Source organism: Bufo bufo, chromosome 7 (assembly GCF_905171765.1).
Source record: "Bufo bufo chromosome 7, aBufBuf1.1, whole genome shotgun sequence".
NCBI lineage: Eukaryota > Metazoa > Chordata > Amphibia > Anura > Bufonidae > Bufo > Bufo bufo.
Genome location: NC_053395.1, coordinates 123,934,169 through 123,962,060, shown reverse-complemented (window position 1 = coordinate 123,962,060; position 27,892 = coordinate 123,934,169). Strand labels below are relative to the sequence as shown.

The following is a 27,892-nucleotide window of genomic DNA, read 5'->3' as shown; positions in this document are numbered from 1 at the left end:
GGGGCTGTGTGGCCAGTGCAGGGACTGGGAATCTTGTCAAAGTTGAGGGACGCATGGATTCCACTCAGTATCAGCAGATTCTGGAGACCAATGTCCAGGAATCAGTGATAAAGCTGAAGCTGCGCCGGGGCTGGATCTTTCAACAAGACAACGACCCTAAACACTGCTCAAAATCCACTAAGGAATTTATGCAGAGGAACAAGTACTACGTTCTGGAATGGCCATCTCAGTCCCCAGACCTGAATATAATTGAAAATCTGTGGTGTGACTTAAAGAGAGCTGTCCATGCTCGGAAGCCATCAAACCTGAATGAACTAAAGATGTTTTGTAAAGAGGAATGGTCCAAAATACCTTCAACCAGAATCCAGACTCTCATTGGAACCTACAGGAAGCGTTTAGAGGCTGTAATTTCTGCAAAAGGAGGATCTACTAAATATTGATTTCATTTCTTTTTTGTGGTGCCCAAATTTATGCACCTGCCTAATTTTGTTTAAACAATTATAGCACACTTTCTGTAAATCCAATAAACTTCATTTCACTTCTCAAATATCACTGTGTGTGTCTCCTATATGATATATTTAACTGACATTTTTTATCTTAACAACCAACGATTTATACAGGAAAATCATGACGATTAACAAGGTTGCCCAAACTTTTGCATCCCACTGTAGTTAGTTTTTAGTTTTTAAACTAGTGAAAGGTCCTCTTTAACTACAAAACACAACAAGGCATCCTGAAACCAAAAGCGTTTAAACACATTAGTCACAGAAAAGATAATTCTCTATCTGGGCTCGTGGTCAGGTTTGTTTTTCTATGCCCTGTGGACCTACGTATATCACTTAAATGGAAGCTGAGCTGCTAGAAACATCCCAAAAATTGGACCTTTAAAAATCCTTAAGTCTTTATTGATTCATCATGTTAAAATATACAGAGAGGCCCTTTTTAGACAAGCGAGTTCCACGCATTGGACTTGCAGCGTGAATGTGCAGCAGCACCCGTCCTGACCTCCCAGCACTGACTGGGTCGCATAGCATTATATTTATTTATGATGCTATGTAACCCTTAGGCCCCTTTCACACGGGCGACTTTTCCGCACAGGTGCAATGCGTGATGTGAACGCATTGCATCTGCACTGAATCCTGACCCATTCATTTCAATGGGGCTGTGTACATGAGCAATGTTTTTCACGCATCACTTGTGCATTGCGTGAAAATTGCAGCATGTTATATATTCTGCATTTTTCACGCAGCGCAGGCCCCATTACTTTTGGTCCCTTAACAAGTGGGAGGCACATATGCAAACTGTTGTAATTCCTACACCGTTCACCTGATTTGGATGTAAATACCCTCACATTAAAGCTGTTTGTTTCATTTCAAATCCATTGTGGTGGTGTATAGAGCCAAAAATGTTATAATTGTGTCGATGTCCTAATATTTATGGACCTGACTGTATAAGTTAGCTAGGGTCGGGGAGAATTTCGACCCCATCAGGGCTCCTGTAAACTGCAAATAATGCTTAAAACAAAAACTGTCGAAAACCTTTATCTGGCAATACAATTTGAAATGCCACATGTTGCCATCCTATACTATCAAATCTATCCCTCTAGTGCAGGGCTGGCCAACCTGCGGCTCTCCAGCTGTTGTAAAACTACAATTCCCACCATGCCCTGCTGTAGGCTGATAGCTGTAGGCTGTCTGGGCATGCTGGGAGTTGTAGTTTTGCAACAGCTGCAGGGCCGCAGGTTGGCCAGCCCTGCTCTAGCGGAAAAAGGAAAATCTATCACGGGTAAGCATTTTTTTGATAAAAGGTTGAGAGAGGCTCTAAAGAGTGATGGTGGAAGCGGCCAACAAAAAAGGTCACACCATGCGTTACTGCATGACACCTCTAGCAGAGAAAAGGAAAGAAATACAAAAACAGAGTAATAATGTGGGTTTGGTGTTTTCTACACCATACAATAGGAATTACAAAGAAAGAACACACATTATTTTACAAATATCTACCGATCCTTTATCAGGATGAAGCAGACGGAGGATTCTGCGCAGCATACTTTCTCCAAGTGTGTACAGGTGCAGGTTGGGTGTGGTTCAGCCAGAAAGGCTTCTTCAAATGCAGCAACCCCAAATGCACAGTGTGTATATATGTCAATAAAACCAGTTTTAGTTTTGTTTAACTGATGGTAAGGAAGATAAAAAATATTATTTCAAAGATTCTATGACCTGCATTTCAGATCATATAGTATACAAAATCGATTTTGTTATGTGCAAAATTATATATAAGATGTACTACAAGAAAAGTGACATAAATAAAAAATGCACTGGGGCTTCAGGGGCAGCACGACATTTCAAGTATGACGCATGACAGTTCTTTGAAATGTTTCTAATTTTTGTGGTATAGAGAAGGTCTATAAAGCTATCAGAGGAGGTGATTACAATAAAAAGACATTTATTAGAGAAGTGTTTTGGATTATATGTTTAACCACCTCCCGTCCGCTCATTGAATATAAACGTCCGGGAGGTGGTTGTCTATCTCCTAATGGACGTTTTAAAACATCCTTTCAGAGATCGCAGCTGCACGCTAATCGTGCAGCTGCTGATCGGGTTGCCCGCTGTCAGAGACAGCAGGGCAACCCTTAGAAAAGGCAGGGACAGTGCCCAGGTGTCCCTGCCTTCTAGCTCTCTGTATACACAGCGCTATGCGCTTCCTGGTCCAGCGGTCATGTGATCGCCGGGACCGGTGAGTGCAGGAGCTGTGTGAGGTCTTTCAGAGACCTCGATCAGCCCTGCACTGAGGCTGTACAGCGCTGTATTGCGCTGTACAGCCTCTCTGGGGGGTGCATTTCTTCTGTAACTGGGGCTACTACGTTAGCCCCAGTTACACGAGATATCAACAGTAAAAAATAATTCCCCATGTAAGGAATAAAAAATTGAAAAAATAAAATAAAATAGACATATTTAGTATTGCCACGTCCGTGACGGTCGGCTCTATAAATATATCACATGATCGACCAAGTCACACCATAAAAAAAATATATAAATGTGTCAAAAAAAGCCATTTTTATCACCTTACATCACAAAAAGTGCAACACCAAGTGATCAAAAAGGCGTATGTCCCACAAAATGGTACCAATAAAACCGTCGCCTCATCCCGCAAAAAATGAGCCCCTACATAAGAAAATCGTTTAAAAAATAAAAACTGTAGCTCTCAGAACATGGAGACACTAAAACATAATTTATTTGGTTTCAAAAATGCTATTATTGGGTTAAAGTGAATTTTCTTTTTAAAAGTATACATTTTAGGTATCACCGCGTCCGTAATAACCAGCTCTATAAAAATATCACATGACCTAGCCCCTCGGATGAACACCGTAAAAAAAAAAAAAAAGGCATTTTTGTCACCTTACATCACAAAAAGTGCAACACCAAGTGATCAAAAAGCATATGTCCCACAAAATGGTACCAATAAAGCTGTCACCTCATCCCGCAAAAAATTAGCCCATACATAAGAAAATCGCTCAAAAAAATAAATAAAATATAGCTCTAGAACATGGACACATTAAAACATAATTTTTTTGTTTAAAAAATGCTATTATTGTGTAAAACTTAAATAAGAAAAAGTATACCTATTAGGTATCGCCACGTCCGTAACGATCTGCTCTATAAAAATGTCACTTGACCGAACCCCTCAGGTGAACGCTGTAAAAAAAAAAAAATAATAATAATTTTTGGTCACCTTGCCCCATAAAGTGTTATAATGAATGATCAAAAAATCATATGTACCAAGAAAAACTGGCACCTTATCCCCTAGTTTCCAAAAAGGGGTCACTAGTTTCTACTGTAAGGGTGCATCAGGGGGGCTTCAAATGGGACATGGCATCTAAAAACCATGTGGCCCTCCTTTTCTTCTACGCCCTGCCGTGTGCCCATACAGCAGTATATGACCACATGTGGGGTGTTTCTGTAAACCGCAGAATCTGGGTAATAAATATTGAGTTTTGTTTGGCTGTTAACCATCGATGTGTTAAAGAAAAAATTGCCAAGAAAGTGAAATTTTAAAATTTGCTCTCCATTTTCCTTTAATTCTTGTGGAAAGCCTAAAGGGTTAACAAAGTTTGTAAAATCGGTTTTAAGTAACTTAAGGGGTGTAGTTTCTACAATGGGGTCATTTATGGGGGTATCCACTATGTAGGCCCCACAAAGTGACTCCAGACCCGAACTGGTCCTTAAAAAGTGGGTTTTGGCAATTTTCTTAAAAATTTTAAGAATTGCTTCTAAACTTTTAAGGCCTCTTTCACACGAGCGTGTCTGGATGCGTTGTGGCAAACCTGCGCGAGTAGGTACCCAATTGCAGTCAGTTTTGACTGCGATTGCGTTCCGTTGTTCAGTTTTTATCGTGCGGGAGCAATGCGTTTTGCACGCGCGTGATAAAAAACTGAATGTGGTACCCAGACCCGAACTTCTTCACAGAAGTACAGGTTTGGGTTCAAGGTTGTGTAGATTGTATTATTTTCCCTTATAACATGGTTATAAGGGAAAATAATAGCATTCTGAATACAGAATGCATAGTACAATAGGGCTGGAGTGGTTAAAAAAAAAATGATAATAATTTATCTCACCTTAATCCACTTGTTCGCACAGCCTGCATCTCTTCTGTCTTCATCTGTGAGGAATAGGACCTTTGACGTCACTACGCTCATCACATGGTCCGTCACATGATCCATCGATTTTTTGCGACTGTCGCAGTGCGACACCATAGACTATCATTATAAAAATTGTCGCGAGACATTGGTGCGACAAAATGTTGCGCGAAAATTGTTGCAGTGTAGTTGTGCCCTATGTGTTGCGTAGACCTAGCCTAACCCCTTTTACCCCGGGCCAGTCTTCATCATCCTGCCCAGGCCATTTTTTGCCAATCTGACGTGTCAATTTATGTGGTAATAACTTTGGATCACTTTTACTTATCCAAGCCATTCTGAGACTGTTTTCTCGGGACACATTGTACTTCATGACAGTGGTAATTTTGAATCTATATATTTCTCCTTTACTTTCTCCTTTAATTAATCCAAAATTTACCAATAATTAGCAATTTTCTAAATGTTAATTTCTCTGCTTTAAAAACAGATATTGATAACTGATAAAATAGTTATTGCTTGGCATTCCCCATATGTCTACATTATGTTGGCATCCTTTTGTAAATGTTATTTTATTTATTTAGGACACGGAGTATAGATCATCAGTATGAAAACCCTTTTAAAGATAAGATTTGTTGTATACCGTATTTTTTGCCCTATAAGATGCACTTTTTTCCCTTCTAAAATGGGGGTGAATGTCAGTGCGTCTTATGGGGCGAATACTAATGAGCGCTTCCTAGCGGCTCATTTTCATATACTAAAACTTCATTATTCTCAGTAATGCAGGCGCATATGAACATGGGACCAACACAGATGCCTTCAGCTGCCAAGCGCACATGTAACAGGTCAGCCAGTGTCATAGGTACAAATCTGCTGACAGATGTCCTAAGTACCTGTATAGTGTTTTTGAACTTCCTGTAGACAGTATAAAATGGCAGAGAAATCTAGAGGCATTCAAGATTGTTCTTTAAAGGGACCCCATCGCATTGAACATGATGCATAAATCCCTGCTCATTCAGTGCCTAGGAGTCCAGTGGGCAGTCCACCTTAGTGACTGACCGCTATCCCAGTATGCCCAGTTATGCAGCAAAGACTGTCAATCCGCGAGAAGGACATTTTGAGTGAATGAATGTCAAGTTATAGTGAATATTTTTCTGCAAAACTATATATCCTCTATATATGAATTTGCTCAGTTCCTTCTGCTGGATAACCTACTGACAGCAGGTTGGACTGCGGGTACAACATGACAGGTTCCCTTGACAGAGGTCTTCTCATTGCAGCACGTCCGACTTCTGTAGCTTCTGCCGCAGGGAAAGTGTTACATGGCGGCCATATAATATGTAGATGGGTTGGGACATATTAATACTTAGCAGCTCTGTGTCTTGGTGTCATTACATCCATATCATTTATTAGGGGCCGTCTATAGGGTACACAACGGTGAAATCGTCATCCAGACTCAGCGACTTTTCTCTTCTCTCATAGTCATGTCCCAGATAGAAGCCCCTTCCCCTTTAGGCTACTATCACACTGGTGTTTTGGCTTTCCGTTTGTGAGATCCGTTCAGGGCTCTCAAAAGTGGTCCAAAACGGATCAGTTTTGCCCTAATGCATTCTGAATGGATAAGGATCCGCTCAGAATGCATCAGTTTGCCTCCGTTTTGTCTTCTTGCAGCGTTTTGGTGACCATCTGATGAAACTGAGCCAAATGGATCTGTCCTGGCACACAATGTAAGTCAACTGGGACGGATCCGTTTTCTCTTAACACAATCTAGCACAATAGAAAACTGATCCGTCCCCCATTGACTTTCAATGGTGTTCAAGACTGATCCGTCTTGGCAATGTTACAGATAATACAAACGGATCCATTCTGAACGGATGCAGACGTTTTATATTATCTGAACGGATCCGTCTGTGCAGATCATGACGGATCCGCACCAAACGCGAGAAAGTAGCCTTATCTTTAAGATGCACATCTGTGAAAGGGCTAATCCAGAATCCAGCAAAACCATGGGAATATATCACACAAAAAGAAAAATATCCAGTTTAGAAAAGCCATTTTCATATACCCTATTAGGGAATTCTCAATTAATATAAAGGGGCTCTGTGTTCAGGATTCTCATATCTTGGCCAAAATGGAGAATGGCTAAAAACAGTGGGCCGTCTATGTCGCTTAAGTGTACGTCAGTCCCATTGCTGCAACAGATTATCACATGTGGTTCCTCAAGTCGACTGATATTGTCCATATACAGGAATCTATTCGCAAAATCCGTGAAATATGATTCCTTGGTGGTCAAACAAAAATGGGAGGAAGAGGTTGGGAATATATCAGACGATACATGGAAAGCCGTTCTGGCATTAACGCCACAGCTATCTGTATGTGAAGGCCAAAGTATGTCCCAACTACTTCTTGTTCACCGTGTATACCGGACCCCATCCTTTCTGTTCAGGATCGGGGTTAGGAATGACGCTTTCTGCCCTAGATGTGGGGAGAGTCCGGCATCCCTGATACACATGTTCTGGGAATATTCTGAGCTTTGTAATTTTTGGACAGACGTGCTAACTTGTATTAAAGACGCTTATCATATTATGGTTCCGCCTTGTCCAAGTACGTGTGTGTTGGGAATATGGGACATTACAAACAAGAATTTTCGCCTGGGGTACAGCGCCCGCTCTACCAGGCCAGGAAATTAATTACTAAATACTGGCTTAGACCACAACCAATTTCTAAGGTGGAATTCTTGAACAGAATAGACGAGATCCTTCGACTGGAAAAAGGCGTTTATACAAAGGCAATGCCTGGCTAGGTTCAATAAGATCTGGGATAAATGGGTATCGTATAGGAATAATGAGGCATAGTTGGCATATGACTGCCCTGGAGGTGTTGGGAGGAATCATTTTGAAGATAAGCGTGGTTTCTGAGGTCACATGTACAAGTGACTGGGATGGGGAGTGTCAGTTCTGATGGGGTGACCTGGGATGGAGGAGTCGTGTGACAAATGGATTGCGGGAAATGCAGGGGATAGGGTGATATCTAGGGTGTAGGTTCTAGTTCTTTTGCGCTCTAACACGGGACATTTATGTTAGATGTGCGGTGCCCGTTTCATCACTGGGTTGGGGGGAACGGGGTAGGGGGGTGGTTTAATATATGTTGAGATACATCTGAAAGGGTATATTTTTGCTTCTTAAAGTATCCACTATTGTAACATGGCAGTCAATTGTGGTTAAAGCAGTGCTTATTGTCTGAACATCAGATTTGTCTGTATATGGATATCCCTTTCTTTTATTTATTTTCTGTTCCTGTTTATATTTTGTAAAATTGTTAATAAAAAATTATCTGATTAAAAAAACAAACAAACAGTGGGTCGGATTTACTAATCCTATAGATGGCGTCAATAGTCTAGCACCAGAGGCTCATGCTGGATGATAAATGTGGTGCATATCTAGGCACGGACTCTATACCAATTATGGGTTCGCTTAGTTACAGACAGAATTTTACACCAGACTTATGGTGCACAATGGCACATCTTTGGGCATTTCTGTTAAGCCATGCCCCTTTTGGAGTAGGAGCAGAAACTTTCTCTAAACTTAGATGTGCCAGATGCCAACATCTAGGAGTGCTGATATTAGTAAATGTGGCCCCGTATCTCAGGATCTCTCCTCTCCTGCATTACACACACATTGATTTGAATGATAACCTGTTATGATGTTACAGAAAAAGCTGAACACTTGCTGCCAGCATTCCCCACAGATTATAGCTGATCACAGGGGGTCCCAGCAAGGATTTGTTTACTGTCAAGGGATCCTGATAAGGTCTGGCCAAAGCGGAGAACCCGTTTAAGGCCTCTTGCACACGAACGTTGTGCATTGCATTCCCCAATGCACGGGCAACGTTCGTTCGGCGGCCGGGACGGATCGAGACCATTTCAACTTGAATGGGTCCGTGATCCGTCCACACTGCAAAAAAATAGAACAAGTTCTATTTTTTTGCGGTGCAGAGACACGGACAGAAACACCACGGAAGCACTCTGTAGTGCTTCCGTGGGGTTCATATCCATGCTTCCATTCTGCATCTACGTGATTGCGGACCTATTCAAGTGAATGGGTCCGCATTCGTGATGTGGAGTGCACACGGGCCGGTGCCCGTGCATTGCGGACCTGCCGTATGAGTGCCGCAATACGGCCACGGGCACACAACGTTCGTGTGCAAGAGGCTTAAGATGAATCTGCAAATCAACACATTTAGGCCTCAATCACACGACCGTATTTTGTTTCCGTGTCCGTTCCGTTTTTTTTGCGTATAGGATGCGGACCCATTCATTTCAATGGGTCTGCAAAAAACGCGGACAGCACACCGTGTGCTGTCTGCATCAGTATGTCCGTTCCGTTGCTCCACAAAAAAATAGTGCATGTCCTATTTTTTTCTAGTTTGCGGACAAGGATAGGCATTATTACAATGGATCCCCAAAAAAAACGGATGCCATACGGAACGTCATCCGTTTTTTTTGCGGACCGCAAAACACATACGGTCGTGTGCATGTAGCCTAAACTGAGGAGGTTCCTGAATAGTTGATGTGATTGATTGAACTCTAGGCTGTATTACAGCTGCAGAAAGTCGGGCAGATCATTGCTAACAGGAATGTAGGGGCGCACGTTAGCGATAATCTTCCTGGGTAAAAGTGCAGCTGATTACCCAATGAATGTGCAAAGCAGCAGATCATACTGGCTAATCACCCTCTGCTGTTGGCAAACAATGATTCTGTATGGGGACAAGCGATGTCATTAGCGATCACTCCTTCTCATACTGTGGAAGGGATTGCTGTATGTAATAGCAACGGTTTCCTCCACTGACGAGCAGGCGAATACAAGTCTAATACAGGCCTTAAAAGGTTTTTCTGGGCATTTAATATTGATCTCCTATCTTCAGAATAGGTCATCAGTATCTGATTGGTGGGGGTCTGACACCCGGCCATCCCTCCTCCTGTATGAGGAGACGGCTCGTGCAGTGTGCATGTGCCGTCTCCCGTCTCTCTTCCTGCTGCTGCTCTGCCACAGACATAGCAGCAGCGAGCAGGAAGAGAGACGGGAGTCGGCACTAGCACAGTGCGCGCCACTTCCCTTTATACAGCTGATCGGCGGGGGTGCCGGGTGAAATATTGAAAGCCCAGAGAACCCCTTTAATATAAAAAAAATAACTGTAGGAAACGTGAATGCTTCCTCTCCCTCCCTATTTCTGTTATACCCAGGGTAGATTTTTCGCCACAGCTTGACACACCTCTCTCTTGCCTTCCAGGTGACCCCTGTTGTACCACTTTCCAATGAATCCTGGTCTATGTCATTTGCTAAATATTTGGAGCTACGGTTTTATGGCAATCAGTATACTCGAAGAGCCAATGCTGAACCCTGTGGTCATAGCATTCACCACAACTACCACCAGTACTTCTCATACAACCAGATGGTAGCATCATTCAGGTACTGACATCATTCTCTACATCTTCAGTGAGTGTTCAGAAGAGAAACGTGGGTTTCAGTGTCCATTCTGCAGCCTGGTGCAGCTATCTAAAGTTTTTAGTGAAAGTTATTATTGGAACTATTCTTTCTCAATTTTATACAAAGCAAATGTGCCTGTAAGTAGAAAAGCATATACATTTAGCATATAGATTTTATGCTGCTAAGTATAGAGCAACAAGGGTGTTCTGTCACTTAAAGAGCCTCTGCCAGCATGGTCTAACCTATTAAACCAGGCACATATCCTGATAGGGCTGATCATGCTGAAGAAAACACCTTTGTTTCCTTTGTAGCTTGCATGGTTGTGGACAAATAAGCATTTTTATCTTTAAGCAAATCAGCAGCTGGAGCACCAAGGGGCTGGCTGTAGTGTTCGAGCACTGCCACAGCTACACCCTTACTGCTCATTATACTCCACCCTCAGCATTGATGTAATGGTTCCTGCCCCTGTGACACACTAATGATCATTGGAGGCCCAGTGCTGTATGGAGTCATTGGTGGCAGAGGAGTGAGGAGCACTAAGGGTGTAGCTGTAGCAGTGCTTGAACCCTACAGCTTGCCGCTCCAGCTGCTGATTTGCATAAAGATAAAAATGCTAATTTCTCCACAATCATGCAAGCTACAAAGGAAACAAAGGTATTGTTTTTTTCAGCATGATCAACCCTATTAGGCTGTATGCCTGGTTTAATAGGGTAGATCATGCTGGCAGAGGCCTTTTAAAGAGCATATGTCAGCAGAATCAACCCTAATAAACCATACATAGGTAGGGTTGATCATCCTGGCTAAAAATATACTTTTCTTTTATTATTAACTTGAACAGCTGTGGAGAAATCATTACTTTTATTTTTATGTAAATGAGTTAGTTGGAGCACTGAGGGAAGGCTGTAGTGCTAGGAGCACCGCTACAGCTACACCCCGGTGCTCAGTACAGTACCCCCTGCTATTCGATCGACAGGGGCAAGACATCCCATCTTGCCCTGTCTTTTCGCTCCGACACTGTGGCTCACAAAACATAGTGCTTGCACTGTAGATATACCATTGTTTGCTGAACAGCGTAGATTTACAGTGCGCAGGCGCCGAGGGTGTCATTCTACCCATAAGCGTTCCCCTATGTATCTGAACCTGATGGCGTCTCCACTTCCGGGTGGAATAACGTAGTTGGATAAAGACGCAAGAAATCAGGGCAGGCCGAGATGTCAAAAGGGTGGGGAAAGTGTACTGAACACTGTGGTATAGCTGTGGTGGTGCTCCTAGTGCTAAAGCCAGCCCCTTATGCTCCAGTTTACTCATTTGCATAAATAGAAAAGTAATGATTTTTTACGCAGCAGTACAAGCTAAAAACATAAGAAATATATTATTTTAATTGGCATGATCAATTCAATACCTGCTTTTATAGAGTTGATCAGCTGACAGAGGCTTTATTTGTATATCCAGTAGGTTGTGGTTTTTTTTTTACTTGTATATGGATATATTATCAGTTTATTGACCTATATTTCTGTTGTTTAGTTATTCCTCCATTCGACTGCTTGAAGTGTGTGTCCCAATGCCAAAAATATACATAAAGCAGCACACTCCAGCAAAAGTGTCAGTCTTACAAGATTTGAAAGATTTCTCTCAGAAGTAAGTGTGTGTCACTCTCTCTATTTTATCTAGATGTGTTGTATTATAGCTAGATATTGTTGTTTTCTAGTCATTGCCCTATGTAAATATGCCCATTTATCGAATGACAAGTGATGGAACACTCCTGTGTTATTTATCCCATGTTAAGTGCAGAAATAAAAAATGCATGTTTGTTGGCAGCACATCTCCCCATGTAAATTAGATGTTCTGCAGACAATGTTAATTGCATGAGAGGGGGGGGGGGGGGGAGACAAACGATCACATAAACGATCATTCATGCAAGCCCCTTACGATGATTGTACCCTGAGGTGTCAGTCAACTTGCAAATACTATCTGTTAAAGAGGACCTTTTGCTTCTCCTGGCATTCCTTTGTTAATAGTAATTCTGGAGCATCTATTCTTACGGCTCTACGTATGTTGTGCCATTCCTTTACTATTTCTACTAAAAGTTATAACTGAATTGCTAGCAGTCTGCAGTAAGGGTACAGAGGGGTATTAACCAGTTGGGGGGGGGGGGGGGGGGGAGTCCCTGCACAGTCTGACACCAGTAGCACTGATTGGATAGAGTCAGACTCTGCAGGGACACACCTCCAGCTGGTAAGACATCTCTGTACCCTTACTGCAGACTGCTAGCAATTAATTCATAACTTCTAGTAGAAATAATAAAGGAACGACAAAACAAACAACCATAAGAAGAGAAGCTCCAGAAGTGTTATTACATGGGGAATGCATGTAGCTATTAACACAGGCATGTCAGGAGGCGTGACGGGTACTCTTTAATCTACCTTTCCGAAAAGCCCATTAATTTATATGAAGTTTAATGTTTTTATCTCTCCGATCCTTCCCAGAGTGACTCAGGTATATTCTGCAGTGGATGATCGCCTCACCTCCCTGAAGACAGACACCTTTAATAAAACAAGAGAGGAAAAGATGGAAGATCTGTTTGCAAAGAAAGAGGTAATAAGCAAGAAAGATGGATTTCATGTGAGTCGGTAGTTCATGGTGTATATAGAAAACTGTCACCCTAATAATAAAGGCAGCATGCTGAGAGTTTCAGTGCAATTCATGCAGGTATTGTCTGATCCTATCTGTGTAATAGGATTGCACCTTTTCATACTTTCTGGTATTTGCTGTAATCTTATGAGGGATCATAATATATTTGGCTACTAAAGCATTGTCTAATCAGACTGGAATAGGCCATTGTTGCTGAGGTTCAGGACACATACAAGGATGGTACAGTCATTGGGGAACTGTTTACTGAGGTTCTGCAGCAGTCACGACTCTCCGCATCTCGTATGTTACTCAGATTCATTTTGACATTATAGTTTTATAAGCAGTAAAAGAGACTCCACGTCTTTTCCTTCTGGATCACAAAATTTGGCGTATTTGCTTGATTGATGACATATGTATTATGTATGATGCACGTGCATATATACATAATATATATGCTTATTATGCATAGTACGTAGAAAACATCATCAGTAATTTAGCATTATCTTTAAATTATAGCACATCCAATTTATCCAACTACAGTTCTAGTCATATGCATTGCATGTGTGTATCTAAAATATCAGTTGAGTCTCTGAATGGTAAAGCCACATAAAATATGTAAAAAAAATTACCTAAAATGGATATGTAGCTCATGGCTTGTCAGTCATATTTTCATATATAATTTTTTTTTGTAGGATACATTATAACAGCTGCTATTTTATCTGTGAATGATGAAAACCACCATGTTTTTTGTAGAGATCCTTCCACATCCCCGTCACTCATGAGTAGCATGAATGTGAGAATTATACAGGGTGATTCACCAGGATCAGCCCCATTCCAGTTATTCCATAGGTGCAGTTGTGCTCACTAAACCGCCTAGCATAGTGTGATGTCATTTGATTCACTGTGCACACAATGGGGCAGGTTTATAAAAAAAAATATTGTTGGGATTAAATTCACTAAATTCATTAAAAGATGCATGCTTTTTGGCATAAATAACGAGACTTTGTCTAGAATCTATCGCCCTGATTTTGGACTATTATCAATACATGAGTACTACTGCAGATAAGGAGTCCATATCACTATTTTTTATTTTCTTACTGCCTCAGTGCTTTTTAACTCAATGGCAACCAAGTGCTGTATAAATACTTTGTTCCAACATGGGCTTTAATCCAGAGCCACGTATGTATACGCGCTTAGTTTAAAGCCATGTCCTGCATGTGCAGTAGACATCAGGGAAAGCAGTGCCACAGACACCAGAGACCGATGGCAGTGAACAGGACCAATGAGCAGTGCCAGCGTCATTCTGCCTCCTCCTTTCCTCGGACAGTCTGATCCTGAGCTGAGAGAAGGAGAAGGATTGTTACAGCTGCCTCTGAAGATACACTTTCTAAACAGTTCTGAAAAAAAAAAACGTATATATACATTTTATATAGTATTTACTGAAAATCTAGCCTAGGCATCACTAGATTTAGTAAGTGGCGTAAAAAAACAAAAAAAAAACTAACAAACCTCTCTCTAGGCCCTAGGCATCCCAATTTGACACTGTTTGCAATGCTACATAAAAAAATCTCTCTATATTTAAATTAGAGAAACGGAGTTAGATGTCGCACAAGGCTATCTGCAAACCAAAAAAAGGTGCACCTCACCAATCGAGAACACTCTCAATCACTATAATATGAGAACAAAGAGGTTAAAGAGCAGGGCACTCTCAGAAATTCTGGACCATAAAGACAATAGTTATAAAATATATATTTTTATTAATGTACTGAATATTCTAAAACAATGGACCTCGCTATAAAAACATAAAATCCTAAATGTAGATAATTGACATCAATTGGTATATCTAAATAGCAGCAAATTGAATCTAGACAGTATTCGAATTAATAATATACAGCCCCAACTACCGTATATCGATGACGATGATCTAAAATAATCAAACTGAATTGAATCAAAGGTAACTGGTAAGTCCACCTCTATCATTCAATGGTTCAACTTCAATGTTCCTTAATGTTTCCCACACCAAAACCAATCCGTCCTATGGATACTAATATCTGAACTATCCTGAGCAGAGCGGCGTCCCGCTACTTTGAAGCTTGCAAGCGATTACAAAGTTACCTTACATCCAGCTTCCATCAGATCAGTCTTAACCAAGCCGTGGGATATTGCTGCTCCCTGCGCTGTGCTAATGATGTTGTCGCACTACAATATCAGGAGCTTTTTCTTCTAGTGAATACCACGCTGGCGGCTTACTGTTCCACACTGATCCCACTTTTTTTCGGGTCGGTTTGGATCAATGGATGTTAATATTTCTGGTCACAAATGGCGGGGGATGTGGCACCAGATGCGTTTCGGGGTATATTCATTCACCCCTTCCTCAGTGGACATCTCCCCTTTGGCGTCCCTCTTTTATAGGGATCACAGTAATGAGTAATTCATGAATGGCTAGTTAATTACAAAACGTCAGTTCCGGTATATCGAGTCTATATTATTATTCGGATTGGTAATAAGAAATACTTATTGATGAAGAAACTTCTGTTTGGCTGCCAAAAAATGCATAAAAATAGATGAAATTAAAAATATGGATGTAAAAGAGATATAAAAAATATAAAAAAGGTATAAAAAATAGTAGTACGAAGGAGTGGGAACCTGTCAGTTAAGGAGAAACCGGGCCAAGTAAATGCAAAACCACGGTTAATCGTCAACAAACAAGTGCCCACTCTAGATCATAAAAATCCAAAAAGCTCAAATTCGGCATTTAAGATATGGGGTAACAGTGTATCAAGTTCAAAGATCCTTTTTGTCTCAAGTCTGGACATCTTTTCTATATGGTTGCCACCCCTCCACTCTTTTTCTACTTTGTCTATTGCTAGGAATCTCATCCCAGAAGGGTCCTGACTGTGGCTAATTTTAAAATGGTTGGACAGGGAGTGATTCTCAAAGCCTTCTCTTATATTGTTTACATGTTCTGACTTTGAGAATCACTCCGTCCAACCATTTTAAAATTAGCCACAGTCAGGACCCTTCTGGGATGAGATTCCTAGCAATAGACAAAGTAGAAAAAGAGTGGAGGGGTGGCAACCATATAGAAAAGATGTCCAGACTTGAGACAAAAAGGATCTTTGAACTTGATACACTGTTAACCCATGGCTTAACCCCTTAGGGACCCATGACGTATCGGTACGGCATGGTTCCCGAGTCCTTAAGGACCCATGACGTACCGATACGTCATGGGTTTAAACTGCGATTGCGGCGCGGCGGTGGTTAATCGGAACATGATGCCCGCTGAAATCATTCAGCGGGCATCCTGTCACAACGCCGGGGGACCCCCTTCCCCCCCCCCCCCGTATCGGCGATCGCCGCAAACCGCAAGTCTATTCAGACCTGCGGTTTGCGGCTTTTTACCTGGTGCGGCGGCTGTGGTCGGCGGTGCCATCGGGTCCCCATGCGTCTGTAGAGGGGACCCGATGGCATGGAAGGCAGCGCGATGTCTAAGGAAGGCATCGCGCTGCCTTCCGGTGAAGAGCCTGTGAGATCCAGCCCCCTTCATCTCACAGGCCCCGGAAGCTGTATGAGTAATACACACAGTATTACTCATACAGCCAATGCATTCCAATACAGAAGTATTGGAATGCATTGTAAAGGAATATACCCCCCAAAGTGGGACAAAAAATAAAGTGAAAAAAATGTTGAAAAAATAAAGTTTTCCCCCCCAAAAATTTAGTTTCAAGTAAATATAAACAAAAACGTCATTTTCTCCAAATAAAGTAAAAAAAAAAAGGGTAAAAATAGGGGAAAAAAAAGTATACATATTTGGTATCGCCACGTCCGTTTCGACCGACTCTTTAAACATATCACATGACCTAACCCCTCAGATGAACACCGTAAAAAATTAAAACTGTGCTAAATAAACCATTTTTTGGTCACCTTACATCACAAAAAGTACAACAGCAAGCGATCAAAAAGGCGTTTGCCCACCAAAATAGTACCTATCTAACTGTCATCTCATCCCGCAAAAAATGAGCCCCTAACTGAGACAATCGCCCAAAAAATAAAAAAACTATGGCTCAGAATATGGAGACACTAAAACATCATTTTTTATTTTTTTTTAAAAAAGATGTTATTGTGTAAAACTTACATAAATAATAAAAAGTATACATATTTGGTATCGACCGGCTCTATAAAAATATCACATGACCTAACCCCTCAGATGAATTTTTAAATAAAAACTGTGCTAAATAAACCATTTTTTGTCACCTTACATCACAAAAAGTGTAATAGCAAGCGATCAAAAAGTCACACGCACCCCAAAATATCACATGATCTAACCTGTCAGATGAATGTTGTAAATAACAAAAAATAAAAACTGTGCCGAAACAGCTATTTCTTGTTATCTTGCCTCACAAAAAGTGTAATATAGAGCAACCAAAAATCATTTGTACCCTAAACTAGTACCAACAATACTGCCACCCTATCCCGTAGTTTCTAAAATGGGGCCACTTTTTTGGAGTTTCTACTCTAGGGGTTCATCAGGGGGGCTTCAAATGGGACATGGTGTCAAAAAAAACAGTCCAGCAAAATCTGCCTTCCAAAAACCGTATGGCATTCCTTTCCTTCTGCGCCCTGCCGTGTGCCCGTACAGCTGTGTACGACCACATATGGGGTGTTTTTGTAAACTACAGAATCGGGGCTATAAATATTGAGTTTGGTTTGGCTGTTAACCCTTGCTTTGTAACTGGAAAAAAATTATTAAAATGGAATATCTGCCAAAAAAGTGAAATTTTGAAATTGTATCTCTATTTTCCATTTTAATTCTTGTGGAACACCTAAAGGGTTAACAAAGTTTGTAAAATCAGTTTTGAATACCTTGAGGGGTGTAGTTTATAGAATGGGGTCATTTATGGGTGATTTCTATTATGTAAGCCTCGCAAAGTGACTTCAGACCTGAACTGGTCCCTAAAAATTGGGTTTTTGAAAATTTCTGAAAAAATATCATTCCCAAAATGATCCAAACATAAAGTAGACATATGGGGAATGTAAAGTAATAACTATTTTTGGAGGTATTACTATGTATTATAGAAGTAGAGAAATTGAAACTTGGAAATTTGCAATTTTTTTAATTTTTTGGATAAATTTGGTATTTTTTTATAAATAAAAAGGATTTTCTTTTTTACTTCATTTTACCAGTGTCATGAAGTACAATATGTGACGAAAAAACAATCTCAGAATGGCCTGGATAAGTCAAAGCGTTTTAAAGTTATCAGCACATAGGCTGAGTTCACACGGGCGAGTATTCCGCGCGGGTGCAATGCGGGAGGTGAACGCATTGCACCCGCACTGAATCTGGACCCATTAATTTCTATGGGACTGTGCACATGAGCTGTTATTTTCACACATCACTTATGCGTTGCGTGAAAATCGCAACATGCTCTGTTTTCCACGCAACGCAGGCACCATAGAAGTGAATGGGGCTGCGTGAAAATCGCAAGCATCCGCAGGCAAGTGCGGATGCGGTGCGATTTTCATGCACGGTTGCTAGGAGACGATCGGGATGGAGACCCGATCATTATTATTTTCCCTTATAACATGGTTATAAGGGAAAATAATAGCATTCTAAATACAGAATGCATAGTAAATTAGCGCAGGAGGGGTTAAAAAATAAAAAATTTAACTCGCCTTAATCCACTTGCTTGCGCAGCCGGCATCTCTTCTGACTTCATCTTAGCTGTGTACACGAAAAGGACCTGTGGTGACGTCACTCCGGTCATCACATGATCCATCACCATGGTAAAATATCATGTGACGGACCATGTAATGACCGGAGTGATGTCACCACAGGTCCTTTTCCTGCACACAGCTAAGATTAAGACTGAAGAGAAGCCGGGCTGCGCGAGCAAGTGGATTAAGGTGCGTTAAATAATTTTTACATTTTTTTAACCCCTCCAGCGCTATTTTACTATGCATTCTGTATTCAGAATGCTATTATTTTCCCTTATAACCGAGTCCTTAAGGTGAAATACGGCTGATTCCTTAAGGGGTTAAATGCCGAATTTGAGCTTTTTGGATTTTTATGATCTAGAGTGGGCACTTGTTTGTTGACGATTAACCATGGTTTTGCATTTACTTGGCCCGGTTTCTCCTTAACTGACAGGTTCCCACTCCTTCGTACTACTATTTTTTATACTCTTTTTATATTTTTTATATCTCTTTTACATCCATATTTTTAATTTCATCTCTTTTTATGCATTTTTTTGGCAGCCAAACAGAAGTTTCTTCATAAATAAGTATTTCTTATTTGACACTTTATTAAGAAGCATTTTATATAGTCCTGACAACCTTTTTTTCGCCCACTTGGGCCTAATCTGATTTTGTTGTGTTATTTATGGTCAGCTTTGATGTATCATAGAATGGTTAGCAGCCAAATTTGGAGTTTTATATAACGTTTTTGCAATTTTAGACAAGATGAAGTCAAAACCGCACACAAACCGCACCGTTAACGCAGGATATGTATGTGAGCGTTTTTCTCTTCAGATGACACATGGTTTTATCAGGGACAAATGTATGAAATTATTTGCAATTCGGAGATCGTTATAACATAACATTTGCTACGTGTAAATACTGATGTATATATCGATTTGAACAATGTCGTAATATTCTTCAATTATGGACACCATATGCCAATCAACAACAGACCTTTGCACCTTATACCAATCTGAATAATAATATAGACTCGATATACCGGAACTGACGTTTTGTAATTAACTAGCCATTCATCAATTACTCATTACTGTGATCCCTATAAAAGAGGGACGCCAAAGGGGAGATGTCTACCACTGAGGAAGGGGTGAATGAATATACCCCGAAACGCGTCTGGTGCCACATCCCCCGCCATTTATGACCAGAAATATTAATATCCATCGATCCAAACCGACCCGAAAAAAAGTGGGATCTATTACCTTCCAAAGTCACCCGCGCGATTTGACGGCCAAACACAAGAAAGGACCGGTATACCAACTGGCCCACGTGTGGAACAGTAAGCCGCCAGCGTGGTCTTCACTAGAAGAAAAAGCTCTCAATATCGTAGTGCGACAACATCATTAGCACAGCGCAGGGAGCAGCAATATCCCACGGCTTGGTTAAGACTGATCTGATGGAAGCTGGATGTAAGGTAACTTTGTAATCGCTTGCAAGCTTCAAAGTAGCGGGACGCCGCTCTGCTCAGGATAGTTCAGATATTAGTATCCATAGGACGGATTGGTTTTGATGTGGGAAACATTAAGGAACATTAAAGTTACACCATTGAATGATAGAGGTGGACTTACCAGTTACCTTCGATTCAATTCAGTTCGATTATTTTAGATCGTCATCTATATACGGTAGTTGGGGCTGTATATTATTAATTAGAATACTGTCTAGATTCAATTTGCTGCTATTTAGATATACCAATTGATGTCAATTATCTACATTTAGGATTTTATGTTTTTATAGCGAGGTCCATTGTTTTAGAATATTCAGTACATTAATAAAAATATATATTTATAACGATTGTCTTTATGGTCCGGAATTTCTGAGAGTGCCCTGCTCTTTAACCTCTTTGTTCTCATATTTAAATTAGAATCTACAGATATATTAGAATAGCATTTATTTATTTATTTGGGGGGGGCATCTTGTTGCATCACAATTTTTTTTTTAATATAATATATATATATATACACACACACACACACACACACACACACACACACACACACACACACACTGTGGATATAAAAAGTCTACACACCCCTGAATGAGACAAAGATAATCATTTCAGAACTTTTTCCACCTTTAATGTGACCTATAAACTGTACCACTCAATTGAAAAACAAACTGAAATCTTTGAGGTAGAGGGATGAAAACATAGAAAAATAAAATATGTTTGCATAAGTGTGCACACCCTTAAACTAATACTTTGTTGAAGCACCTTTTGATTTTATTACAGCATTCAGTCTTTTTGGGTATGAGTCTATCAGCATGGCACATTTTATATTGGCAAGATTTTCCCACTCTTCTTTGCAAAATCACACCAAATCTGTCAGATTGCGAGGGCATCTCCTGTGCACAGCCTTCTTCAGATCACCCCACAGATTTTCAATCGGATTCAGGTCTGGGCTCTGGCTGGGCCATTCCAAAACTTTAATCTTCTTCTGGTGAAGCCATTCCTTTGTTGATTTGGATGTATGCTTTGGGTCGTTGTCATGCTGAAAGATGAAGTTCCTCTTCATGTTCAGCTCTCTAGCAGAAGCCTGAAGGGTTTGTGCCAATATTGACTGGTATTTGGAACTGTTTATAATTCCCTCTAGCTTAAAGGGATTCTGTCACCAGGTTTCACCCCTGTCAGCTAAACATATGCTGATGTTCAGGGCCTCATCAGGATGTGAGCTTCTAAATGTGTTCCGTAGCTTTATTTTGCTAAAAAACAGGTTTTACTAACCTGTCACTCAAAGAAATAAGGTGCCCAAGGGGATGTCAGGGGATGCAAGGTGCCCGCCGCACCCACCGCCGTTCGTGCCCAGCGCCGCCTTTCCAGACTTCTGCACCGCCTCCTAATCCTCTGTGCCGCCTCTCGCTCTCCCTCCCTCCTCCTCCTGCTGTAAGATATCGCGCGTGCGCACAGGGCTCTGAGAGGCTGGCGCCAGAGTGCAGGTCATACCTGGGTTGAGCGAAGTGCCGGCGCATGCGCACTTCGCTTCAAGAAGCCAAATCGAGAAGTCCGCACGGGCGCATCAGGCAGAGCCCTGTGCGCACGCGCGAGATCTTACAGGAGGAGGAGGGGGAGGGAGGGAGGAGGGAGGGAGAGAGAGCGAGAGGCGGCACAGAGGATTAGGAGGCGGTGAAGAAGTCTGGAAAGGCGGCGCTGGGCACGAACGGCGGTGGGTGCGGCGGGCACCTTGCATCCCTTGACATCCCCTGACATCCCCTTGGGCACCTTATTTCTTTGAGTGACAGGTTAGTAAAACCTGTTTTTTAGCAAAATAAGGCTACGGATCACATTTAGAAGCCTACATTAGGAATCCTGATGAGGCCCTGAACATCAGCATATGTTTAGCTGACAGGGGTGAAACCTGGTGACAGAATCCCTTTAACTAAGGCCCCAGTTCCAGCTGAAGAAAAACAGCCCCAAAGCATGATGCTGCCACCACTATGCTTCACTGTGGGTATGGTGTTCTTTTGGTGATGTGCAGTGTTGTTTTTGCCCCAAACATATCTTTTGGAATTATGGCCAAAAAGTTCAACCTTGGTTTCATCAGACCATAACACCTTTTCCCACATGCTTTTGGGAGACTTCAGATGTGTTTTTGCAAAATGAAGTCTGGCTTGGATATTTTTCTTCGTAAGAAAAGGCTTTCGTCTTGCCACTCTACCCCATAGCCCAGACATGTGAAGAATACGGGAGATTGTTGTCACATGTACCACACAGCCAGTACTTGCCAGATATTCCTGCAGCTCCTTTAATGTTGCTGTAGGCCTCTTGGTAGCCTCCCAGACCAGTTTTCTAATCTTCTTTTCATCAATTTTGGAGGGACGTCCAGTTCTTGGTAATGTCACTGTTGTGCCATATTTTCTCCACTTGATGATGACTGTCTTTACTGTGTTCCATGGTATATCTAATGCCTTGGAAATTCTTTTGTACACTTCTCCTGACTGATACCTTTTAACAATGAGATCCCTCTGATGCTTTGGAAGCTCTCTGTGGACCATGGCTTTTGCTGTGGGATGCGACTAAGAAAATTTCAGGAAAGACCAACTAGAGCAGCTGAACCTTATTTGGGGTTAATCAGAGGCACTTTAAATGATGGCAGGTGTATGCTGACTCCTATTAATCACATTTTGAATGTGATTGCTTAATTCTGATTATATATATATATATATATATATATATATATATATATATATATATATATACACTGCTCAAAAAAATAAAGGGAACACTTAAACAACACAATGTAACTCCAAGTCAATCACACTTCTGTGAAATCAAACTGTCCACTTACGAAGCAACATTGAGTGACAATCAATTTCACATGATGTTGTGCAAATGGGATAGACAACAGGTGGAAATTATAGGCAATTAGCAAGACACCCTCAATAAAGGAGTGGTTCTGCAGGTGGTGACCACAGACCACTTCTCAGTTCCTATGCTTCCTGGCTGATCTTTTGGTCACTTTTGAATGCTGGCGGTGCTTTCACTCTAGTGGTAGCATGAGACGGAGTCTACAACCCACACAAGTGGCTCAGGTAGTGCAGCTTATCCAGGATGGCACATCAATGCGAGCTGTGGCAAGAAGGTTTGCTGTGTCTATCAGCGTAGTGTCCAGAGCATGGAGGCGCTACCAGGAGACAGGCCAGTAAATCAGGAGACGTGGAGGAGGCCGTAGGAGGGCAACAACCTAGCAGCAGGACCGCTACCTCCGCCTTTGTGCAAGGAGGAACAGGAGGAGCACTGCCAGAGCCCTGCAATATGACCTCCAACATGCCACAAATGTGCATGTGTCTGCTCAAATGGTCAGAAACAGACTCCATGAGGGTGATATGAGGGCCCGACGTTCACACGTGCGGGTTGGGCTTACAGCCCAACACCGTGCAGGACGTTTGGCATTTGCCAGAGAACACCAAGATTGGCAAATTCGCCACTGGCGCCCTGTGCTCTTCACAGATGAAAGCAGGTTCACACTGAGCACATGTGACAGACGTAACAGGGTCTGGAGACGCTGTGGAGAACGTTCTGCTGCCTGCAACATCCTCCAGCATGACCGGTTTGGCATTGGGTCAGTAATGGTGTGGGGTGGCATTTCTTTGGAGGGCCGCACAGCCCTCCATGTGCTCGCCAGAGGTAGCCTGACTGCCATTAGGTACCGAGATGAGATCCTCAGACCCCTTGTGAGACCATATGCTGGTGCGGTTGGCCCTGGGTTCCTCCTAATGCAAGACAATGCTAGACCTCATGTGGCTGGAGTGTGTCAGCAGTTCCTGTAAGACAAAGGCATTGTTTCTATGGACTGGCCTGCTCGTTCCCCAGACCTGAATCCAATTGAGCACATCTGGGACATCATATCTCGCTCTATCCACCAACGTCACGTTGCACCACAGACTGTCCAGGAGTTGGCAGATGCTTTAGTCCAGGTCTGGGAGGAGATCCCTCAGGAGACCGTTCGCCACCTCATCAGGAGCATGCACAGGCGTTGTAGGGAGGTCATACAGGCACGTGGAGGCCACACACACTACTGAGCCTCATTTTGACTTGTTTTAAGGACATTCTATCAAAGTTGGATCAGCCTGTAGTGTGTTTTTCCACTTTAATTTTGAGTGTGACTCCAAATCCAGACCTCCAAGGGTTGAAAAATTTGATTTCCATTTTTTTATTTTTGTGTGATTTTGTTGTCAGCACATTCAACTATGTAAAGAACTAAGTATTTCAGAAGAATATTTAATTAATTCAGATCTAGGATGTGTTATTTTTGTGTTCCCTTTATTTTTTGGAGCAGTGTGTGTGTATATGTGTGTGTGTATATATATATATATATATATATATATATATATATATATACACACTGATCAAAAATATAAATGCTACACTTTCGGATTTGCTCCCATTTTGCATGAGCTGAACTCGAAGATCTGAAACATTTTCAACATACACAAAAGACCCATTACTCACAAATATTGTTCACAAATCTGTCTAAATCTGTGTTAGTGAGCACTAATCCTTTGCCGAGATAATCCATCCCACCTCACAGGTGTGGCATATCAAGGTGCTGATTAGACAGCATGAATACTGATTGTTGTTGATTGTGCCTATGGTTGAGCGAACCTGAACTTTTAGGATTTTTGGACCCTGAACATTTCAGTAAAAGTTCGGCGAGTTAATGGCGCTTTTTGAAAGGCTGCAGAGCAGCCAGTCAACAAGCGTTTAACTCGTGTGCCCTTAGAAGCCATCACAGCCATGCCTACTAATGGCATGGCTGTGATTGGCCAGTGCAGCATGTGACCCAGTCTCTATATAAGCTGGAGTCATGTAGTGCTGCACGTCACTCTGCTCTGATTAGTGTAGGGATAGGATGCTGCTGCTGTGAGGGAGAGAATAGGACAGAATCTTTAATCAGAAGTGCTTCTTAACTCAGCGATCTACCTAGATTTTGTTTTGTGGGTGCAGTGCACAATCTGTTTACCCTGCCCGGAGCCCAGTGACCCAGAAAAATTACTTTTATCCATCTGTTAGTTAGGTGCGTGGCGGCGGCCATTTTATGCAAGTTCTGTGCACCACCACAGCATATGTGCATTTGTGACAGTCAAATAGAAGCTTGAAATACTGCAATTATATTCTGGGTTTTAAAAAACACCCATTTTTGGCAATACCCTCCATCTGGGGCCTATGCCGCATTAGTCAGTGTGCAATTTAAGCTAGAAATACAGCAATAATTTTCTGGGTTTTAAAAAACACCCTTTTTGGGCAAAATACTAAATTTTACAGCCCTTGCTGCATCTGTCAGTGTGAAATTCAAGCATTATATAGTGCTGTTCTATTCTGTTATTAAAAAAACACCCATTTTGGGCAAAAAACTTAATATGGCAGCCTTGTCTGCATCTGTCATTGTGAGATACATGCGTTGGATACTGCTGTTCTGTTATTAAAAAAACACCCATTTTGGCCAAGATAATAAATTTGAGAAAAATTAGGAGAGAGTCAAATAAGGGACGTGGCCCCGGTCATGGTGCTGCTGGTGGAGCTCCTGTTGCAGGGAGAGGACGTGGTCGATCTGTGTCAGCTACACACACAAGTGAAACACCTTCCTCAGGTGCGAGTAGGCGACAGAACCTTCAGCGGTATTTGGTCGGGCCTAATTCGTCTCTACGAATGGTGAGGCCAGAACAAGTACAGGCGATTGGGTTGCTGACAGTGCCTCCAGTTCCTTTACATTGTCTCCCACCCAGTCTCCTGCTGAAAGATCAGAGTTGGCACCTGCAGCCGATGTCCATCAGTCTTTCACCTCAACCCCTTGCAAATCAGCCAAGCAGTCTGAGCCCAGAGTCATGCCACAGTCTTTTCTGCTTTTTGATGACTCTGCTAGCAAGGTTTCCCAGGGCCATCCACCTAGCCCTGCCCCAGAAGTGGAAGAGATTGAGTGCACCGATGCCCAACCACTTATGTTTCAAGATGAGTACATGGGAGGACCACCGCAGCACGTCTCGGATGATGACGAAACACAGGTGCCAATTGCTGTGGCTTTCGAAAGTGTGCAGACCGACAAGGAGGGCAGGGGTGAAGACTGGGTGGAAGATGATGTGGAGGACGATGAGGTCCTCGACCCCACATGGAATCAAGGTCATGCCAGTGACCTGTGTAGTTCGGAGGAAGAGGCGGTGGTCGCACAGAGCCACCAGCACAGCAGAAGAGGGAATAGGGTGCAAAAGCGGAGCGGCCGTCCCCTAGACAGTACGCCTGCTACTGCCCACCGCAGCAAGGGACCGAGCACACCAAAGCCAGCTCCAAGAAGTTCCCTGGCGTGGCAGTTCTTCAGACAGTGTGCTGACAAATGCCCTAACAAATTCCTGTCGATATTGAGGGGTTGGGTGGAGTCCGGGAACTTGGCTTCTGCGGCTCTATCAAGAGATTGCATACGTGGGCAATTTTCTCTATTGGGCCAGTTATCTTAGCACACGAGGTCGAAAGGGGGATGTCGATAGGTCGCTCTAATTTCAGTTATCACTGAAATGGCCTTCCTGAGTTATTACTAATAGAGATATAAAAGTAATGCAACTGTCTCTCTGTTGGATCAAGTAAAGGGGGCAGGGGGAGGTTGGTTGGATGTGATGTTATGTTATATAATTATATACCAATAATTTTGCATTGTCCTGTACTCTTATAATAACAAGTATTTGTCTCTATATCCTATATTACGCTGCTTTCATGTTAACATGATGACAGACTCATAATATTGATATCATTTCGATGTATGGACTGACAAGATCTTTGTTATTGCATACAAATCTTTATTTTGTTAATACCTTTATTGATAAACAATAAAAACGATTTTGATTCACAATGTCCCACGGAAGCGTTCAGCTCTCCATCTCCAAAACACTGGAGCGGAAGAGGAAGTACCCCCCTACCCACCTGCGATCCCTGGCCCTGAATGCCAGCATTTCAAAATTACTGTCCTTTGAAATGCTGTCATTCCGTCTGGTGGAGATGGACATTTTTAAAAGCCTTATGGCTGTGGCTGTCCCACAGTACGTCGTGCCCAGCCGCCACTACTTTTCCAGGCGTGCCATCTTTTCCCTGCACATCCAAGTGGGGGACAAAATCAGGTGTGCACTGCGCAACGCCATCTGTGGCAAGGTGCACCTCACTACGGATACGTGGACCAGTAAGCACGGTCAGGGACGTTATGTCTCCATAACAGCATGCTGGGTAAATGCAGTGGCGGCTGGGCCTGAGGCGAATAGCAGTTTGGCGCTTGTCCTTTCACCACCGAGGATTGCAGGGCGCTTCAGTTTGCCTCCTGTTGCTTCCTCCTCCTACTCTGCTTCCTCATCCTCTTCCGGCTTCTCATCCAGTCAGCGGAACACCTTCACCACCAACTTCAGCACAGCCAGGGGTAAACGACAGCAGGCAGTTTTAAAACGTATCTGTTTGGGGGACAAACCCCACACCGCGCAGGAGCTGGGGACATGCCTTGAACAACAGACCGATGAGGGGTTGGTGCCAGTGAGCCTCAAGCCCGGCCTGGTGGTGCGCGATAATGGGCGAAATCTCGTAGCAGCTCTGGGGCTAGCCGGTTTGACACACATCCCTTGCCTGGCGCATGTGCTGAATTTGGTGGTGCAGAGGTTCCTTAAAAATTACCCCGATATGTGAGAGCTGCTGCATAAAATTCGGGTCATCTGTGCGCGCTTTCGGCGTTCTCACCCTGCTGCTGCTCGCCTGTCAGTGCTGCAGCGTAACTTCGGCCTTCCTGCTCACTGCCTCATATGCGACGTCCCCACAAGGTGGAACTCCACCTTGCACATGCTGGCCAGACTGTGCGAGCAGCAGCAGGCGATAGTGGAGTTTCAGCTGCAGCACGCACGGGTGAGTCGCTCTGCGGAGCAGCACCACTTCACCACCAAT

At 42.5% G+C, this 27,892-nt stretch overlaps 1 protein-coding gene across 6 annotated transcripts in view; it reads left to right on the top strand.

Annotated features, from left to right (window-relative positions):
- The window catches only part of PIKFYVE (phosphoinositide kinase, FYVE-type zinc finger containing), a 326,446-nt gene that overhangs the window by 186,562 nt on the left and 111,992 nt on the right, over nt 1–27,892 (top strand). For all 6 annotated transcript variants that reach the window (XM_040441689.1, XM_040441688.1, XM_040441692.1 and 3 more), the window contains 3 exons: nt 9,917–10,095; nt 11,638–11,751; nt 12,600–12,708. In XM_040441689.1, the coding sequence (XP_040297623.1) occupies nt 9,917–10,095; nt 11,638–11,751; nt 12,600–12,708 (402 nt within the window). The remainder of the gene's footprint in view (nt 1–9,916; nt 10,096–11,637; nt 11,752–12,599; nt 12,709–27,892) is intronic.